General features: G+C 60.2%; 3 protein-coding genes across 3 annotated transcripts in view; 2 read left to right on the forward strand and 1 right to left on the reverse strand.

The window, feature by feature from the left end:
• LOC130155549 (collagen alpha-1(I) chain-like) overlaps nucleotides 1-1,350 on the forward strand; it is a 90,636-nt gene extending 89,286 nt beyond the window's left edge. The window contains exons 67-69 of the mRNA XM_056352936.1: nucleotides 55-135; nucleotides 404-592; nucleotides 992-1,350. Of these exons, the coding sequence (XP_056208911.1) occupies nucleotides 55-135; nucleotides 404-592; nucleotides 992-1,141 (420 nt within the window). The 3' untranslated portion in view covers nucleotides 1,142-1,350. The remainder of the gene's footprint in view (nucleotides 1-54; nucleotides 136-403; nucleotides 593-991) is intronic.
• Nucleotides 1,351-3,899: 2,549 nt separating this feature from the next.
• Nucleotides 3,900-8,906, forward strand: SLC31A2 (solute carrier family 31 member 2). Its single transcript, XM_056352383.1, has 4 exons — nucleotides 3,900-4,028; nucleotides 6,516-6,582; nucleotides 7,332-7,503; nucleotides 8,109-8,906. The coding sequence occupies exons 1-4, from the start codon at nucleotides 4,023-4,025 to the stop codon at nucleotides 8,275-8,277; spliced, it is 414 nt and encodes a 137-aa protein (XP_056208358.1). The 5' UTR covers nucleotides 3,900-4,022; the 3' UTR covers nucleotides 8,278-8,906.
• Nucleotides 8,907-9,030: 124 nt separating this feature from the next.
• The window catches only part of NIBAN2 (niban apoptosis regulator 2), a 31,311-nt gene continuing 20,398 nt past the window's right edge, over nucleotides 9,031-19,943 (reverse strand). Inside the window, exons 5-14 of the mRNA XM_056352382.1 lie at nucleotides 19,055-19,222; nucleotides 15,386-15,501; nucleotides 15,206-15,310; nucleotides 14,070-14,232; nucleotides 13,434-13,621; nucleotides 13,077-13,232; nucleotides 12,357-12,473; nucleotides 11,811-11,918; nucleotides 11,587-11,698; nucleotides 9,031-11,196 (exon numbers count right to left, since the gene is read on the reverse strand). Coding sequence (XP_056208357.1) covers nucleotides 10,253-11,196; nucleotides 11,587-11,698; nucleotides 11,811-11,918; nucleotides 12,357-12,473; nucleotides 13,077-13,232; nucleotides 13,434-13,621; nucleotides 14,070-14,232; nucleotides 15,206-15,310; nucleotides 15,386-15,501; nucleotides 19,055-19,222 — 2,177 coding nt within the window. The 3' untranslated portion in view covers nucleotides 9,031-10,252. The remainder of the gene's footprint in view (nucleotides 11,197-11,586; nucleotides 11,699-11,810; nucleotides 11,919-12,356; nucleotides 12,474-13,076; nucleotides 13,233-13,433; nucleotides 13,622-14,069; nucleotides 14,233-15,205; nucleotides 15,311-15,385; nucleotides 15,502-19,054; nucleotides 19,223-19,943) is intronic.

Consider the following 19,943-nt stretch of genomic DNA (forward strand, 5'->3'; position numbering starts at 1 on the left):
AGTCCCAGGGAACTGAAGCCTGGGACAGTGTGACATGGTCCCCACTCCCCACAGGTCCCTATCAAGGCTTGGCTGAGTGCCTACACCTCCAAGGACACCTTTGAGTGGTTCAGCGCCCTGCCCGGGGGCTTCCTGGTGAGTGCCTGGCCAGGACAGCCAAGGGGACACAATGCCCATCTCGTGGGATCGGGGGTCTTCCAGTGCCTGCCCTGCTGTGGTGGGAAGTGCCTGGGCACAAGGTCCCACTGGCTGTGCATGGTGGGATGTGACACCTCCTTCTGCAAGAAAATCCAAACGAGTGCTTTAGCAGACAGCTGAATCCTGCCTAGTTTGGAACTGGGGGAAGCACAGGTACCTCCAGGCAGCCCCCGCTACCCGGGTTTCTCTCTCGTTGCCCCTGCAGCTGGAGTACGAGGGGGCCAGCCCGGTGCAGCTCCGTTTCCTCCGCCTGCACAGCCACCTGGCCACCCAGAAGGTCTCATACTCCTGCAGACCCGCTCCCGAGCAGGGCCAGCCCCAGCCCGAGAAGGAAATCCGCTTCCTGGCCGACTCCCGGGAGCAGAGCTATGCAGCCAGCCTGCAGGGCTGTGTGGTAAGCCTGGCTGTGGCCAGACCCTTTTCTAGTCCCCCGACATTTGCAGAGCCCCTCAGCATGGTTGGCACCCTCGGGGTTTGGGATAAACCTGGTGGATGCAGCTTCACGTGGCGGGATGGGGATGGAGAGCATCCTCTCCCTGGGCCCAAGGAGCTGCCCTGGTCTTGGGAAGCAGGCTGGGATGTGGCAGGGCATGAATGGGACAGGGGGGAGGCCACCTCCCTGGACAAGCCACGAAGGGCTGGGGATGGAGACCTGGCCATGCCCACAGGGCTGTTGGGTGTATCGAGGAGCAACCGGAGCAGCAAAGGGGACAGCGGGTGCTCTGAGAGGGTCCTCCAGGCCCACCAGCCGAGGGTTTCTGTGCCACTCAGCTGCCCCTGGTGCTTGTTTCAGCTGGACAACGAGTCCTCCATCACCGACACCATCTTCCAGTTCACCACAGAGGAGCTCTCCCTGCTGCCCCTGCGGGACCTGGCCGTCTTTCACAATGGCGATGCCTCGCACCAGTTTGGTTTCACAGTTGGACCAGTTTGCTTCAGCTGAAACCGGTGACACCCAAACCGAGCCGGCCAGTTCGCTCCCCACCCAAGAACTGTCCTGCTGGGGACATGCGCGGAGGCTGGGGGTGGCATGGGGCTCCCACCCGCTCCCCAGAGCTGCTGCTCCTCTTTCTGAGATACGTGTTTGTAGCTGCATTATGCCACGGACTACACTTCCTTCTGGAGTAGAAGAATATTGTTTACAAAATTCATTTCTTTATAAATTATATATTATATATATATATGTATGAAAGAAGGTGCTAATTTAATGACTGATTGGGGGAGGCTTGTGTAATTATAACCACCAAGAACTAAGCTGTCTGCTGAAGAAAAAAACGCCAAAAAAAATCCCGCTAGCTTGGGAGGAGGGAAAGGAAAGGGGATTTTCTTTGCCTCGGTCAAGTGCACAAATGCTCGGAGGCTCATCCCCCCAGGACCAGGCTGAGGAGCAGCCTGGAGAGCCCCAGCAGGCAGATCCCTGCTGCGCTACCTGCTCTCTGCCGGGCAAAGCGACCGCAGGCTGCTGCAAGCAGCAGGGATTGAGAAGGGCTGGAGAATGCAAAACCTGCCCAAGTTCTGGCTCTGTTGTGGGTCTGCAACTCAGGTGGGGGTCAGTGGGCTTTTGGTGGGGTAGACCCGGGTGCTACAGCAGGACTGTGCTGCAAGGCAGCATTGCTCTGCTCGTGCAGGGGCAGGAACTGAAGCCCGTGCTGCAGTACTGATACTCACTGCTCTATTTCTGTTGTTCCCACCAGTGTTTCCCTTGCCTCTAACCCTCCTGCTATTGCTGGGCTGCTTGGCCCTAGGTGGGTACAGGTGACTCCCAAGGGCAGAGGGCTTCCGTGTGGCACCTGAGCCATAGCTGTATTCCAGCACCCCCATTTCGCTGGTGCACAGCCCCAGACCCCCGAGATCTCAGCTGGTTTTGTGCTGCACCGCTGGTTTTCTCAGCACCCTTCACTGCAGAGTCTAACGCGGAGCTTGCCTACCTTGCCCTTGCAGCATGTGTGCCCAGGTGAGTTGAGCACCAGTGCCGGTGGAGCAGCGCAGCACCCAGACCCTACCCTGCCCTGGGGGTCAAGGAGAGCAGCAGGTGAAGCTTTTTGGGGGGGCACAGTACTTAGGGAGCAGCTTAAGCAATGCTGAATTGTGTGTGCAAGCTGTACCGCTCTTTGCTAGCTCAGTCCCTGGTGTAGCATCTTTTTGTGGGTTGCAGTAGCCATCCCCACTGTGCCCGGGTGCATCACCAGCCGTACTCGCCAAGGGGGACAGGGGGCAGTGACCGAGTGCCTTGAAAAGGGTTTTTCCACTCTGGCATTTCATTTCTGTTTGCTGCAATACACTGCTTGTCATGTGGGGTACCCCTCTGTAAAACCGCTCCCAGCTCTGCCCTGCAAGGGCATGATGCCAGTCCTGGACCCACCGGCCTTTCCTCCCCCTGCAGCTGCCACCACCCTGTGGGAACCCCCCGGCGACATGCCCTCACCTGCAGCCCACCATGGGGACATGCGGGTGCATTGTCACCCCGGTGGTCCCTGCCATGCAGCCACCTCCCTTCCTGGCAGGGAGGTGAAAGGGGAAGCGGAGCTGCTCGTGGCCGGGCTGGCTGGGGAGCAGGGGGCTGGCTGGGGAGCAGGGGGCAGGCAGGGGCTCGGGCAGCACCCGTGGGTGCTGGGTGCTGAGGAGAGACACCCTATGCAGCAGATTGCAAAGGGAAAATTAAATCCCAACTCAAGGCACATGTTGGATCCAGGGGACATAAGCAGAGCAGACTCTCAAGTGACAGCAAACCAACATTTTTTTCAGGGCAGAATGTTTTTTGTTTTCTGGGGTGGGTTTTTTTTTTTGTTTGGTTTTGCTTTTTCTTTGCACAAATTACTCTTTTTAGCAGCGTTCTCCGCTGTGTTTTTGCAAAGGAGGAAAGCGGCAGGCACAGTCTTCACCTCACCCGCCAGCCATGCTGGCCACCACCCAGAGGAGCTTCAGCTGCCAAAAAAATCGGGTGTCCATTTTTGATGGAAACTTGAGGAAAGATTTTAAAGAGAAGTAGCGCATTGGTGGGTTTATCCAGTATTTTTTCTTAATTCAAGTAGCCAACACACCGTGAATAACTTCAATTCCACCTCTCTAGTGACAAGGAAAAATACACTGGCTACTAACAGTGGTGTTTTGCCTGCGGCCCCCTATCCCCTTCCCAAGCAGGGACTTACACGTATATCCCCTGGCAGGCACTGGGTGCCTCTGTGGGCATCAGCACTTGGGGAAACTGAGGCAGGGGCAGCTCCAGCTCCTGCCCCCCGGGAAATGGAGATGGGCAGGGAGGGCCAGCAAGGAGAGAGCGCCTGCGTGCTCTTGCTGCGGCCCCAGCTGGGAAGCCAAGTTCCCCTTCGGAAATCCTGCCCCTTTCCGGGAAAGCCTTGATGGTGGGGGGAAGACTTCTCGTCTTCTGCAGCTGCGGGGCGGCTGGGGTTGCAAGCGCCCTGTGATTCCGTGGGGAAAGCGGCAGAAACACTCGTGAATGCTTCGAGGGGCTTTTTGCTACTGCTGGGAACGGGGATGGGGTGGGAAACGGGACCAGCCCCCTCCCCGCTGCCCGGAGATGCTGAGCCCCCTCCCTCCGCAGGGATGCTGAGCCCCCTCCCCGCTGCCCGGGGACGCTGAGCCCCCTCCCCCCGCAGGGATGCTGAGCCCCCTCCCCCCGCAGGGATGCTGAGCCCCCTCCCCGCTGCCCGCGGCCGCCCCGCCCGGCGCGTGCCCCGCCCCCCTCCGCACTACAACTCCCAGCGAGCCCCGCTGCTCGTGTCAGCGCCCGCGACGGGCTGGGCCGGGCCGAGCCGAGCCGGGCTGCGACGGGGCGGGCAGCGACGGGGCCGCGCACCGCCGCCATGCAGGTGAGCCGGGCCGGGGGGCGGCCGGGCCGGGTGTGCGTCCCGGGGGGGCCCCGCAGGCTCACCGGTGCGGGACCCGTAGGTCGGCGCGGAGACCACGCACGTCCCTGCGTAGCCGCTGCGCCCCCCCCGCGCCCCCCGCTCAGCCGGGGCCGGGCAGCGATCCCCAAACCGCGGCCCCGGTGAGGCGTGCGGCGGGTGGGCAGCCTGCGCCTGGCACCCCGGGGCTGCGCGTCCCCTACCCGAAGGCTCCCTGTCACCCGCTGCCCTGTCACCCGCTGCCCCTTATCACCCGTCACCCCTTATCACCCGTCACCCACTCCCCCATCACCCACGCTCCCCCACCGCCAGCTCTCCCCTATCACCCACTCCCTACTGTCTCCCACTCCCGTCCCCCACTCCTGTCACCCCCCGCTCCCCCTGTCACCCGCTCTCTGCCGTCACTCTCTCGTCCATCCCCGTGGCGGGGCTGTCGCGGGTGCCAGCTGACACCAGCCCCTCGAGCTCACGTCGTGGCAGCAGCCTTAATCCATCGCCGTGGCACAGGTTTGTGCTTTAAGCTCAGGTGTGAGGTGCGATGCTTAAAGGCTCCTGGGTCCTCCCGGTTTGCTGGCACCAGCCTCCTGTAGCAGCATCCCAGTGAGGCTCAAGGGGTGGCTCCCACTGGCTCCAGGGAGCACCCTGGTGTGGGGACATCTCCCCAGGCCACTGTGTCCCCAGTGGGGGCTGCAGCTGGGGCTGGCTGGAACAGCCGTGCTGTTTTGCATCCCAGGGGTCGGTGCGCTGCAGGGAGGCAGCTCATCCCGCCGTTCGGGGCCAGGTGTCCCAGTCAGACTGGAGCAGCAGGTTGGGATGTGCCAGGCAGCCCAACACTGCTTCACATGTACACCACTGGTTTTTTCACTTAATGGTGAAGGTTAACCCCAGAACTGCAGTGAATTAAGTGGTGACACATAGGTGTTGCGTGCATGGGAGGAGGCAGTGCAGGATATCTTTCAGCAGCTTGATTTGCGTGTGTGAGCACCAGCAAGGTGCAGAGGAGGAGCAGGGTGCAGCCTTACCCCAGCGCCTGCTGAATCACTGCCGTGTGGGCAGGGGCGTGAGGACAGGACCGCATCCCTCCAAGCCATATCCCTGGGCCTGCCCCATCGCCCCGCCAGCACAATTCCTCTCTTGCAAAGGGCGCAGAGATTTTTAGGGTTCATCCTTTTGAGGTTTGCATCTCACCCAGCAAGATGCTGTGTCTGGGGAGATCATGCTCTAGCGTGGCTATAGGAGAGGAGCGAGGGGTCATTGGCCCAAGAGGCATCGTTTTGGTCTCACAGCCACGCTGGGTGCCTGAAGACACATGGCTTCACCCCAGGCTGGGAGACCTGGTGCGGTGAGGGGATCTTCTGCTGGTCACTTTTCTTCGCCTGTCCTTAAGATAGTTACTTTTTCCTTACAAGACACTACAGACTTATGGGTGAAGCCTGCAAAGGAGAATTAGCTTTATTTAAAGGCTAATTATCATTAATCTGTTGCCAAAGGAAGCTTAAAAGCATGAGCCAATTATACATGCTAATGTGCTTTGGGTAACAAGCGGCCGAAGGGTGTAATTAGAGCCTGTCTGCGGTGTGGACACCCGGTTATGGGATGGTATTTCTGGCCGAGGCCGGTCCCGTCAGCCACATCTGCTGGTGCCAGTAACGGTGGGTGCGGGCGGCCAAAGCCGGGTCGGTGCAGCAGAGGAGAGAGCACAAGCCCCAGGAGCACTAGCTAGAGGGAAGCGCTGAAGGGAGGCAGAAAATAACCCAACAAAATTCCACTTTTTGGTGGAGCAAGACTTGGCAGCTGTGGTATCAGCACTGTAGGTGGATTCGTTACGCAAGAGCAGTACTTGTTCTTCGTGTTTGAGTGTGATAAAGAGGGGGTTGATGCCTTTGTAGGTCCCGGCAGCCCCAGTGCTTGGACCGATGCTCCTGTGCCAGGGAGGCAGCCCTGGACCAGCTGCCCTGGCGCCCATCATCAGGCCTGTGGCTGTGGGTGCTTTGGCCGGTCCCAGCGATACAAGAGGAGCCACGGGAGGCAGAGGAGAGCAGAGGGTGGCTGGGCTCTGGCCACCACTGCTTCAGGCTGCAGATGATGTCCACTAGCTTCTGTCTGTCTCCCACAGACCTTCCCTTCTCAAATCTGGGCTAATGAAGCCCTGGGATCGTCTCTCTCTCACAGGGATAAACTCTTTTTCTCACCATCCCAGACACAGGCGCGGGAACTGCTGCTAGAGGTGAAAACTGTCCTGCTAGAGGGTGGTCTGCGTGATTGATTTTCAGTGCAAGTTCCTCTTCCAGTTTCAGGAATTTGGGGGTGGGAAATTGCACCATTTGGTAAAACCCCGGCTGAGCATCAGCACTGGGGCTCAGCCCTTCGGAGTGGTGGGTGCATGGACCCACTGAAGGTGTGGGCACCCCAGCCCCTGTCTGCCCCATCACTGCTTGACCTCTCTTCCAGATGTCCTTCTACTTCTCGGACACAGCAGTGCTGCTGTTTGACTTCTGGAGTGTCCACACCCCCACAGGTAGGCTGCCAGCCCCAGGACACCCATCTGTTCGGCTGTGTTTTCCACCCAGGGAAAGGGATGTGGGGCAGAGAACCAAGCCGTGGCTTTGCATTCCCAGCCGGAGCAGTGTTAGCAATGGGCTGGGAGTAGGGGGAGCAGGGCCCCCACGCAGCATTAGTGTGGGGGCACCTACTGCTTGGAGGGGTCGGGGCAGAGCTCTGGTGGGCTCCACTTGCCCCAGAGCTCGGCGGGCACTGTCTGTTTTTGGCTGACCCTTTCCTACCGTGATGAACAGTGCCGTGCCCCTGTAATGCCCTGGGCAGGGGGTGATCCTCCCAAGCTGCTCAGGGAAGCATCCCCCTCCCAGGCTTGCCAACCCCCGTCTTCCTGGTCACTCGGTGGTGACTCAGCTTCCTGTTTTCTTTTATGCTGTTGGGTTTTTTTAAATTATTGTCCCAGCATCATACTTCAACCTTCTCATTTTTATGGAGTAGATGCAAAGATGCTGATTTTTTTCAGAGCAACCCCTTCCAAAAAATACTCCCTAGGAATATGGAGGGGGGATTGGGCTAAATACGTCGTTTCCCAGCACATCCCAAACCTGCTGCCTGTCACTGCGGCCCAACCCCAATCCCAGGAGCCCTTCGTTCCTTCCACTTTATCCTATGGATGTGCCCAAGCCCTCTGTGCCAGGACCTGCTGTCCCCCTCCTTGCCCCCACACCCCCTCTCCCACCAGCACGCAGCAGCAGGGTGTTTCTCATGCAGGGATGGCACTCTCAGTGCTGGTGATCCTGCTGCTGTCGATGCTTTACGAAGCCGTCAAGATGGGTAAGGCCGTGCTGCTGCGGCGGGCGCTGCTGGCTCTGCCCCACAGCCTCAGCCGAGAGGCACTGGTGGAGCCGGAGGAGGAGGAGGACACTGGCCTCACACAGGGCAGGTACTGTGGGGACCCCCATGCACCTGGCTAGTGGGGTCGCCTGGGGCTGGGGCTCAGGGATGGATGTAGGACCCCTGGGCTAGCGCAGGAGAGGAGCAAGGCTGTGAAGGGGCAGACGGGGATTAACAGGCTTGCAGGAAAGAGGCAGGTGTACAGCCTCGGGAGGTGGCCCTGGGGGCATCCCGGCCCCTCCAGGTACTGGGGGAGATGTCCAGGGTGTTCTTCAACTGTCTTAAATGCTCGCATTCCCCCAGGAGCCACTGTGGGTGCAGGAGGGTCCTTGTGCTTCAGGGCTGGGAACCAGCAGCAGCTCAGGCACCCCAGCAAAGCTGGCCCAGGTCTTTCCTTCCCAGCACAAGCCATTGGAGCCAAGCCCTGGGGTTTTCTGTTTCATCCCAGACCATTCCCGAGGCTCTTCTTCCTGCCAACCTCTTAGTAATACCCTCCCGGTGCTGTTGGCGTGGGATTTCCCCCTGCACTGCTGGTTGTAGCCCCCATCCCTCTCCCTTCTCCCCAAACCCATCTCTGCCCGCTGTGGACTGCTGGCGAGGCAGGGGTGCCAGCTGCCCTGGCCCCTCGTTGATGGGGTTTCCCATCTTCCACAGGTGGTTTCAGTACCACGTCGGCCAGACGCTGTTCCACGTGGTGCAGGTGGTGCTGGGCTACATGGTGATGCTGGCCGTCATGTCCTACAACACCTGGATCTTTCTGGGGGCCATTGCGGGCTCCACACTGGGCTATTTCCTGGTGTACCCCCTGCTCGGTCGGGGGTAGGCACCCCCCCTGGGATGGTGGGCGATGTGCTCCATGCCTCCTGCTACTTTGTCTGGAATAGCTGCTGTCACTTCTGCTGGGTCTGTCCTTGTCTCTGTCCTGTGCGGGACACAGCACACCAAGGATTTGCTGCAGGGACCCTCAGTGCTGGCCTGATTCGGATGGGGAGGTGCTGGGGAGTCCCATGGCCAGCACTCTGCCACACTGCCACCGTCCTCGGCTGGTGGCTGCCCCCCGGCTCTCAGGGAGCTTTGGCCGGGTGATGACGGCAGGGGGGTGCTGGGCATTTCCTCCCCCCAACACTTCAGGGGGGTCATCCTGGCTGGAACAAGAATGGCCCAGTGACCTGCTGGGGAAGGGGACATGCTGGGGACAGGCATCCCTGCCCTCCTGCTCAGAACTTCCCTGCACCAAGCCCCAATTCACACAGTGCCTTCTGGGGACAAGGGGGGGTCCTGTTGACCTTCCCCGCCCCCATTGCCCCCTACTCCTGCCCAGGGCTTCAGGGATGGGGTCAGAGCAGCCCCCAGGCCATGCGTGGGGCCGTGCTGAGGGGAAGCTGCTGCTGCGGGTGCCTCTTGCTGCTTTCTCGGGACACCCCTTTTAATAAAAGTCATCTCAGTTGTTCAGCTCCTGGCTCATATTGCTGCTGGGTGGTCTCAGGATGGGGCACCCCCCCAGTCTTAGTGGGAGTAGGGATCCCCAGCCCTACCCCTCCAGCCCAGCCCCCGGGGGAATAAGAACAGTCTCCTCTGGCTTTAAATAAAGCTTTTCCGTTTTATTAATTATTATAAGCATATTTTTAAACATTTGTATAACTTTCTTAATAAAATATCCTGGAAGAGACAGGTTTTAAGTTCCCAAAGCAAGGCACTCTGGGGGGTGTCCTTCCCGAGCGGGTTCAGCCGGGCACCCCCCTTCAGAGGCAGAAACAGCGGCACCTAAAATACAGGCGAGTGTTGGGGTGCTGGTCCCTGCTCCGTGCACGTGCACACGTGTCTCACGCTCACGAGTCCTGCCAACTCCCACCAGCTCCGGGGCTTTTAGCATCTCTGCATGGGGGCTGTGCCAGTCCCGTCCCCCTCCCCACGGTGGGCAGGGCTGCTGGGGGGGGGGCAGCAAGCCCCTGCTAAGGCACCAGCTCTTTGCTTCACCATCGGTGCAGGTGCCAAAACCTGCAGAGCCTGAGAGCCAGAGAAATCATCCGTGCACGGTGCTGGGGAGCACCAGTGGGCGAGAGCTGGGGTCCCTCCGCTGCGTGGCAAGCCTCAGCCCGGAGGCAGCCCCTGGAGGCACTGCGTGAATGCCGCCTTCCCCTCTAACATTTTCCTCTGAACTTAAATAGCTGCTTGAAGACCCTGCGGTGAGGGTAGTCAGGGGGTGGGCGCTGGGTGCTGTGAGCTCAGCCTGGGCGCTGCCAGCCCCAGCTCTCGCCTCACCAGCAGCAGTGCCAGCACCCATCCCTGCCCTGCCCTGGCTGCTATCACATTTTCCATCATCCCCTGCAGTCCCCTCTCCCACAGGCACTGCTGGAGCTGGCTGGGTAGGATGGCAGTGGGCAGGCTTCCAGGAAACCCCCGGGTTGGGGCAGGGGCTGACCCTCACCCATCCACGGTGGGGTTAGTGCCAGCTCCCCCCTGGCAGCCACAGGCACTTGTGCTGGGGCGGGGGGGGGGGTGGGAGGAGGCAGATAAAGCATCTCTTCAGTAGAAAAGAAGAAAATAAGGCAGAAGGACAGAGCAGAGTCCAGGGGGTGCCCTGTGCCAGGGCAGGGGCCCCCCGGTCCGACCCAGTAGGACCACTTGGCTGTGGCCAGACCCACGCAGCAGCGAGGACCCCCCCCAGGCTAGGCAATAAGGTCTCAGTGTTCCCCATCCCCTCCCTCTCCCGCTGTGCTGCTTTCTGTCCCCAGCAGCGCAACAGGTCCTATTCCCCCTACCCCAACCCCCAGCATCACTGGGGCCAGTCCATGGGGCTAGAACTCAGTCTGCACCCCCTCACCACTCTCTGTTGTGCCCATGGGCTGCGGGGCTCTGCACTTGCCAACCGGGGGGGTCACCTCCTCACCCGTCTCCTTGTCACTGGGCTGGTGGCAAGCGGTCCCAGCGGATGGCGATGGGGTCTCAGCTGTGGGCACGGGCGATGCTGGTGTGGCATGGGGCACCTTGGCCTCTGCTGGGCCATCGGCTGCCCTGGGTTTGGGTGGTGCTGGTGCGGTGTGTTGCACACTGGCCCCTAACGGGACATCGGCTCCGGGCATGGGTGATGCCAGCATGGGTGGTGCTGGTGCGTCATGTTGCACCACAGCTCCTGATGGGACCTCGGCTCCAGGGACAGGTGATGTTGGAGCAGCATGTTGCACCCCAGCCCCCGATGGGACTTCAGCTCCAGGCACAGGCGATGCCGGTGTGGCGCAGTGCACCCCGTCCCCCTCACTGGCTGGATCTTGTGGGAGGACGTCACCTGTGACAGACCCTACCGCCACCACCACCACCTCCTCGGTGGCACTGCTCTCCTGTGTGGTGTTGGTACCGTTCGTCAGCTGCTCCTCCTCCGCCTTGACGCTGTCCCCAAGGCTCTCCTTCGCCAGCGCCTTCCGGATCTCCTGCACCCCATCGGGGGAGCTCGGCTGCGCGCCAGAGTCCGGCTCCTCTGGCTCTGGGGAGCCGGGCTGCAGCAGCGCCTCAGCACGCACCGTGTAGGGCAGCCCCCCCTCGTCGTCTTGGATCACTGACACCACTTGCTTGGCTCTGCGGCGCTTGTCGGCCGCCGGCTCAGGCTCCGGCTGCCCGCTGTACTCCTCGCCCCAGTCGATGGGGATGCTCTCACCCAGGAGGTGCAGGTTGGGATCGCTGTTGTGCATGACCATGCTGTCTCGGTACAGGTTGTGCTTCCGCTGCACGGCTGCCTCCTTCACAGCTGGGGGACCGAGAGAGATGTCAGACGGGCTGTGGGCACAGGGCAGTGCCCACCACGCTTGGGCACCTCTCCCCGCCAGCCCCTTGGGTGTCTGGAGCTGGGCAGAGGGTTCAGCATCTCACCTACTGCTCAGCTGGGAAAGCTGCTCCTGGTACAGCCCCCGGCACCCTCCTCAGAGTCATCCCTCCTCCTATGTTTCCCAGCACCCTGCATGGGTGCACCCTTCCTCCTATGGTCCCCAGCATCCATCATGGTCCCTCCAGGTGCTGCTGAGCTCAGGTTTGGCTCACACTGACTCCATCCAGGACCAAACACCCACCCCAGGGTGCTGGAGCCCCCCGAGGCAAAGAGCTGAGTGGGTCCAGGCTCCCTGGTGCTGCGGGACCCTACCTTGCATGATGTCTTTCATCACCGACTGTAGCACAACCTCCTCGTAAGTGTTCTCCACCAGGATGAAGCTGGCAAAGTCCTCGAAGATCAGCTCCTGAAACTTGGCTAATTCCTGCCGCAGGGGAGAGCCTGCTCAGCTGGGGGGCAATGGGAGGGAGGGATGCTCCAGCCCCTCCGTGGGGGAGAGTGGTCCTTCCCTCCGACCCCAAACTGCACCCTCTTACCCCCTTGCAGGTCGGTGCCAGCTTCTTCAGCAGGAAGGGGATGGTGATCTGTAGCAGGGCCTCCCTGAAGAACTTCTTCCGCACAGTGCTGCTGTCGTAGTCATATTTCTGCGGGGTGAGTGAGAGGTACTGCTCAGTGAGGGCTGCGGGCTGGCAGCTCCCCCATTTGCCCCCCCCCCAACCAATTTCCATGGGCATGAGCAAGTTCCTCTGCCCCTCACATCCTTCCCTCCAGCCGGTTCTGGGGGTGCCTGAACCCCGGTAGGAGCCAGCTCCTCCATCACGATCTGCAGAAAAGGTTTTTGGGCCAGCCTGAACCCGGGTGGCTTTTACAGTGATGCATGTGTTAAAGAGGGACCTAGTTCCTCCAGGTGATTTCAAGCTCACCTGCCCCACATCCCATCAAAATGCACAAAAAATCTCAATATAAAGAAATATTTTCCCTGAAGACTTTTGTTAAAATTGGCAAGGTCACTCCTGGCCTCTCCCGTAGGCTGCTGGCCCTGGGAACGAAGCCACCAAAGGCCCTGACCCGCCACCCCTCACCTTGAGCACTCTCTCGAGGATGCGCTGGATGGACTTGCACAAGTCGTCTTTGCCCTGCAGCTTCCCCAGCTCCTGGTGGAGCAGGGTCTCAAATGTGAACACGGCGTCATCCATTTGCTGTGAGCAGAGGCAGACAGTCAGTACTGGGGGGGGGGCGGGGGGGGGGGGGGGGCAATCCAAAGGGACCAACCATGGGGGTGAGCAGGGTGCTTTTTTGGGGCACTGCCACACCAAGATGAGCCTTCACACTGGTAATGTCCCTGGCATCCCAGCACGACATCCACTGACTCTACCCTGGGGACCAAGGGTGCTGGGGGAGGAGGGTGCCCAAAGCTGGTTTGCACCCTCCCTTCTACACCCCGCTCCAGGTTTGGCTGGATCAGACCCCCAGGACTGGGCTACTGGCCCTGCTGGTGCCAGTGGGCTCAGCGGCAAAGGGGCAGCTGTGCCGTGATGCCCAAGCCTGGGTGCCGAGTTGGAAGGGTGCCCCACGCTGCTGCCCACCCATGGGGTTCCACCCTGCCTGGGCTCCAGCCCAAAGGGCCAGATCCATCACACATCCTTAGGTGGGTGCTAAGGACATGAAGGTCCCCGAGACAGGACAGACATCCCAGCCAAATCCCTGCCAGTGCGGCACAGCCTGGGCTCCCCACCCTGCCTCCCATCTCCAGCACTCTGCTCAGCCAGGGGGACACAGGAGGACCCTGGTCCCTGTCCCACCTGTCTCATGTGGATCTGGGCCCTCTGCTTGAAGACGGACGTGCTGGAGACATCGAATCGCTGCTGAAGGCCCTCCAGTTTCAGCTGGTCCATCTTCTCATAGCACGACTGCATCTTGACTGGGTGGAAAGCCAGGTGGGAAAGCTTCTCCATGTACTGGGGGTAAAACCAAGCTCAGCAGGGCAGGACAGCCTCCCCGCATACTCGGGGTTGGGACATGCCACCCCACACAGGATTCATCCCCATGTGTTTTCTCAGCCTGGCATTCCCCAGTGCTGTCCACACTGAGGATGGCAGCAGGACTGGCCCCACCACCCCCAAGCCCACCAGCCAGCAAGGAGCATCACCAGGTCTCACCTCCACCAGTTTCTCCAGACCACCTTCGTTGACGATGTTCATGTTCATGTCTGTCACCTCCTTGAAGAAGACCTCCCGCACCTCAGCAAAGCCCTGGCTCGTGGGGGTCATCAGGGCTTCCAGGATGGAGGAGATGTAGGGCTGGACATGGTTACGGACACAGACCTCCGCTTTGGGAAGGACGAATGCTGGGCAGAAAGCCGGGATAAGCATGGTGATGCTCCTCCTCTGCCCTTCCAGCTCTTCCAATGAGGTCCTGAACCCACCCTAGGTGGGGGACCTGTCCCCCTCCCCAAGCCTCTCCAGAAGATGGCTCCCAGACTTGCAGGACAATGCAAGGTTTTTTTGCAGAGGGCTCTCAGTCTGTATTGGACCCATTCCTGCCCCACTGCCTTGCTTGAGGGGGTCACCGTCCACCTTGCCCCCCACCTCTGGGGACAATGCCAATGAGGATGTGCACCCTGGCAACTGTGGCTACTGGCATCTCCCCAGGGGTGCTGGGCTGTGCTGGCAGGAGCCACACTGCACCCCAGGAACAGCCACATCTTGGTGACATAGTGGTAATGCCACACCAGGAGCTGGTCACAAACACAGCCACATACATCTATGTCCATGCACCTCCCCACAGGGCTGTACCTCGGATCTTGCTGGCCAAGTGCTCCTTGGAAGTGATGATCTGGTCCATGTCTGTGCGGATGGTGCTCTCCATCTGGGGCCGCTCCTGTTCGCACTTGGCCATCGCTGCATCGTACTGGGCATTAGTCTGCTCATAGACCATCCTATAGACAGCATCCGAGATCTGGCAGGAGAGAGATGGCGTGGTCAGCTGCCCCCCATGCCTCCTGCTGCCCCCCCTAACCAGCGCCTCCAGCACCAGGTGCCTGCAGGACCTGTGGAGCCTTCACTCGTGCCCCCAAGCTGCATGGGATGAAGCTCCCACAGTACAGAAGCTGCTCTGAAGTGGTACCCGAGGGGCAGAGAGCCAAGCCCTGCCTCCATCAGCCAACCTGCCCCAGGCAGGTCTGGAGATGCTGCAGGTCTGGGGATGCTGGTGGTCCAGGCAGGAGAGCCCCTGGCCCAGTTTGAAAGCTATGCCCTGCCCCGTGGGGTCTCAGGAACCAACCCCAAGCAGGTGGAGCCTCCTGCTGAGGCTTTGTGCTCACTTTGCAGCCAAACTCCGTGATTTCAGGGCTGCTGGGAGGCAGAGCTGCCCCCCCGCACACACCCCCCCCCTCCCTTGGGCTTCCCAGCTTTGCAGCTAAGACCACAGCTACTGAAAAAGTGCGTTTGTGCATTTTTAGGCTGCTCCAGTGGCACATTGTGAGCCTGGTGGTAATTATCTATCAGCTTTTAAGGTTTTAACAGGCAGTTTTGAAGAGCCTTCAGTCTTTCGCAAGGGTTCAGGCTGGATTTAGCCTGTGCTGCTCTAAAAATGGCTCGGCTAAATATAGCCAGGACGGGCTTCGCTGCGGGGCTGGGCTTCCTCCTGTTTGCTTCCCTTGCCCCAGGGAGCAGGCAGCGCAGGCAGGGATGGGCAGGGCCGCTCGCAGGGGGACAACAAGGAGCTTTAAAGAGCCACAGTGGAGAATAAGGACGGCTGCCTTGAGAGGGGGGGATGCGGGGGGCAGCGCTGGCTCTGGCAGGCAGGAAAGCTGGCAGGCACCCAGCCCGGTGCGAAGGGAGGCAGCAGCGCAGCCCCCAAAGCAGAGTTAGTGCGGGCAGGGGGGGAGCAGATGATGATGACCCCCCCCCCAGCAGCCCCAGCCCCACACCTGGATCCAGGTCCGCTGGCGCTCCTGAGCCTTGCCCTTCAGCCGGGGGCCGATGGCGGTCCTCAGCTCGGGGAGCAGCTCCTCCATCACCAGGTTGCTCAGGACCTGCAAAGGCAGGAGGCTCTGGGGACCCTGCTCAGCCCACAGCCCACCACCCCAGCCTTGGGGAGAGCTCCTCACCTGGGTTTCGTTGCCGCACAGCATGTCCCAGGTGCCGTACTGCTCCTTTGACTGGCGGTACATGCGGACGGCATCTGTGAAGGCTGGAGCCTCCACTCTGGAGTCCTCAGAGATCCCTGGGGAGGAGACCAGTGAGCAGCCCAGCACAGGGAGCGAGAGGCAGCCCAGCTGCTTGCAGCACCCCAGCCTACCTTCACAGGGGGTCCCTTGCACCCCCCGACACACTCGGACCCACACAAGAAGCTCAGGGCTATCACTGGGACTGGGGGACCCCACTCCAAGCTGCTGTCTCTGCCCGGGTGGGGGGCAGCGGTCTCCCAGACACACCAGATTCCCTCCAGAGCTGGACGAAGGGCAGGGAGGCAGGAGCAGGGGCATGGCAGGACGGGGGGCTCAGTGACTCTTGAGGGTGCAGGGGACCTGGGGGGTCAGAGAGCCGTGAAGGCACAGCAGAAGCAGGGGTTCAGCAGTCGGGGGGGGCTCACTGACCCCCAACACTGCAGGAAGCAGTGCAGCTCGGGAGGGAGAGGGAATCAGTGAAGTGGTGTCGGGGATGAGCCAGGGCCCCATCCCCGAGCCAGCCCCAGGAGGCACGCTATGCTGCAGCTGGTGGGGCTGCCCCCTGGGATGTCCCTGCCACCGGCACAAGGGGGACTCTGATATCACCCCCACCCCCCCGCAGCACCCAGGATGAGGGGCAGGGTGCTGGGAGCCTGCAGCCATGTCCCATGGGGAGGTGGAGATGGGGACAGTGGACAGGCAGGACAGCCTTGGAGCCCACTGGCACATGTCCCACACGTGTCACTGCCTCGCCCCAGCCTCTCTGGGCCCTGCCTTTTGGGGGTCCCTGTCAGCCAGAAAGAAACGCTCCTGGGAGGGAAACCCACCCCAGCACCCCAACTCCCCTCCCCATGCCTGGAGCCCTGGCAGGAGGAAAGCAGGATGGGACCCAAGCCCTGGGTGGCCCCATGGTGAAGGGTCCCCCAGCAGAGCCACCCTGCTCAGGGGCTCCCAGAGAGCATCCCCACAGCGATGACAGCGGAGGTTCGTGGCACGTCCCTGGACCGCCCAGCGAGCCGGCGTGCTGGGGAGATGCAGCCAGGGGTGATTCTCCCTTCCCAGGAGGGACAGCCCAGGGCGGTAAGCGGATCTTTTCCAATGAACACAGATTTTTCTAAGATGATTACATTTAACTCCAAGCCTAAGCAGCTTTTCCTAAGGGGCAGCTTAACATACACAGGAAAAATACTCAGAAAGTCAAGTCTGACCCTTTCTCAATGCTCAGTGGGAGCCAGAGCAGGGCTGAGCTCCCAGGGGCCAGTGCTCCTCCATCCACGGCTCCTTGCAGCTCAGCATCACCTCCTGGTTGGGACAGCCTGCTACGGGCTTCAGTCCCCTGCCAGAGCTGCTATAGCCAAACCTCGTCCTCCAAACCATGCAGAGAGCAGGGCAGGATTTGCCCCCTGAGAAGCCACCTGGATCTGCCCCACCAGGGTCACTCATCCCTGGCTCAGCCTGGGGGACAGCAGGCTGCGGGGACCCGTCCCCAGCCCTGTGCCCTGCCCAGGGACAAGCAGACAGGGCTGGCTGCAGGAAGCCACTGTGCCACTTCGCAGGGCAAATTTAATGAGTTTGCTTCATTAATATCCAGCTCATTAGGCACTGATCTGAGCTTGCCTTGTCAGGGACGGGAAGCAACTGCCCAAGCCTGGACTCGGTCCTGGAAAGGCTCCTGAGGTGATGGTGCACCGTGGGATAGGAGTACCCAACACTGGAGAGCAATGCTACACCTTGGCTTTTCCAAAGTCCAGCCCGCTCACAGCACAGGATAATCCCCTCTCATCAGGGGAACAGTGCTGAGGAAGGAATGTGAGTCTGAAGTTGTTTTTTGCCCCAAACACAGCTGAACAGGGCAGCCTGCCCACAACAAGGTGCAAGAGTCAGTGGGGCAGGCACTGCTTCAGCCCCATGTGCCACCTTACAGGACATTCTCGGAGCAGCCAAGGGCACCCAGGCTCCAGGGAAACCAGGCTAGACACCTCCTGCATGAGGAATGATGTTGCACATCCCCAGTCCATACAGAAGAGCTGGTGTTACAAAAATACAGTCTTAAAAAGGGAGGTGAAAATTCCCACACTCATCACAACCGGAGGCAGAAACAGAAACTCTAGTTTAGGAAAAAAAATATAAATTGCTCAGCAACAACAAAAGAGCTTTCATGGAATTTGAAACAGTATCTCGGACCTCGCAGGAGCAGTGAGGGGCAGAAATGGCACTCGGGAGGGAAGAACCATCTTGCAGAGAAACTCAGGCTGTGGAAATGCAGAAACCCACCAGCATGGAGCCTTCCCTGGACCACTGGGAGGAGAGGATTTAATTGCACAACCCTGGCTGGCAGCAGGGGTGGTGGAGGGGCTCACATCTCTCCTCTCCCCCACAGCAGCACCCAGCAGCCAGGGCAGGGGGGAAATTAAAGCTAAATAAAGTGAATTTTTGTTAGTAGGCACAATCGGTTTCTCTTGTATCAGGAGCTGGGTTTGCTCACAGTGTCCCACCTTTGTGGGTTCAGCTAGCAAGCACGGGGGGTGCAGCAGCATCCCCTGGGGGGACAGTGGCTGGAGGGGTGGCTGCACCCAGCCCCTCGCCAAGGTGCCCAGGCCCCGGGTGGGCTGCAGGGACACTCATCCCAATGAGCTCTGACACCCCCAGCTCACCAACAGTACGTGGATGTGTCCTGCAGTGAGGAGCACCAAAAGGAAGGGAAAGAGCAAAGCTTTCAGAAGATTTAACCTAACATGGGAGGATGGAAACCCCCATCCAAACTCAAGCTCCAGAACCAACCCCGCTACCCCACTCCCCAAACAACTAAACTCCCTAAACATTACTAAACTCCCTAAACAGCAGCTCTGGCAAAATTGGGGCTACACAGAGCTCCCAGGAGTGAAAGAAGCACTTTTAAAATAGGCAGCATTGCTCTTTGCCCACTGAAAGACACAATTTTGAGCAGATTTCAGCACAGGCACCTCCTTCCCCAGGAAACTTCTCACTATCCAAGGCACCACTGGGACCTGGGTCTCAGCCCAGGAGCGCACAGGCCACAGCCAAGCAGGAAAATCGTGTTTTCCTGCCAGAGTATCGCTGACGTGGGAGGCAGGTCCTGCCTCTGCCCTGGCCCCTCGCAGCCCTGCACCCCCCCCTGCACCCCCCTCTGCCCGCTGCCCTCGCTTGCCAGAGCCAGGCGGTGCCGGTGGGGTGGGAGACGGACAGTGGGGCTTGGGGTTTCGATGACTAATTACCAAATATTTTCTACCTCAGGGTGGAAAATAGGCATCAGGGCGTCTCTTGAGCCAGGCTCTGTGCTGGCTCCTGCAAATGCTGCCTGCCCTCGTGCAGGCATCGCATTCCTTACGGGCAGTGGGATAAAGCCAGGCACAGGGATGCCCTGACCACCTGGATCCCTCCCGCTCCCCACCCTCGCTCAGAGAGAAGATGAGATGTTCCATGATGCTCAACAACTCCCAGCCAATTCCTCCTCTTGACACCCAAATCACCCCCTTTACCCTAAAACCAAACCCGAACCCCGCAGGGTCCCCAGGACCCTCTCCAGAGCAGGAGGACAATGCCATCCCCACCCAAAGCCCCTGTGTCTCCCCTGCCAGCGTTGCTCACCATTGTTGCAGTGTCGTACACAGTCCTGGAAAACCGCCTGCCACTTCTCCTGCTCCTTGCCTGTCATCACGCAGAAATAATAGTGCCGGGCGTAGGGGTGCCAGAGGATGAGGGGGAAATCCGTGGGGCACTTCAAGATGGGGGAGTGCCCCGATTTGGGTGTCACACCTGCAGAGGGGGGAAGGATGCTTTGAGGAGCAGGACAGGGATGGGGACGCTGCAGGGCTGGGGGTGTCCATCTCCCCCAGCATTCGGGACTGGGGCTACAGCAGGGGTACACAAGACTCCTCAGCTCCTTCCCAGTGCCTTTGCTGTGAACTCTACCAAAAACACGGGGCAAAAAAAGCGTAAAAAGCCTCTTCCTTCCAAAAAAGAGATCAGAAATGAAAATTGGAAAATAAATATTAAAAAATCATTAATTCCAGCGTGAAACCCTCCCCAGAGCTGCCAGTCTGCCCCTGCTGCTGTCGTGCACATACCCCGAACTGGCAAAGGGCTTGTTGCCCTGTGCGAGCTGCTTCAGCAGCTCCTGCCCCACTCCCCAGGGGCTGCCCCGGCCTTTAGGGACCCAGGGCAGGAGGACAGTGAGCAGGGGGGTCCTGGATGGAGGAGTGGGAGCTGCAGCTCTCATGGGGCCACAGGAACATCTTCCTTCCTTCCCCAGCAGCTGTGGCAGGACCTTAGCAGTACACACCTCACATTGCATCCCATACCCCACGGGGGGAATGGGGCTGTTCTCCTTCCCTACAGCCCCACACCCCAAAACCTCCCTTCCAGAAGGTTCCCAGGGATGCTACACCCCAAAACCACCCTTTCCAGAAGTCCCCAGGGATGCTACACCCCAAAACCACCCCTTCCAGAAGGTCCCCAGGCATGCCAGGTCCCCAGG

This window comes from Falco biarmicus, chromosome 9, assembly GCF_023638135.1.
Source record: "Falco biarmicus isolate bFalBia1 chromosome 9, bFalBia1.pri, whole genome shotgun sequence".
NCBI classification, from domain to species: domain Eukaryota; kingdom Metazoa; phylum Chordata; class Aves; order Falconiformes; family Falconidae; genus Falco; species Falco biarmicus.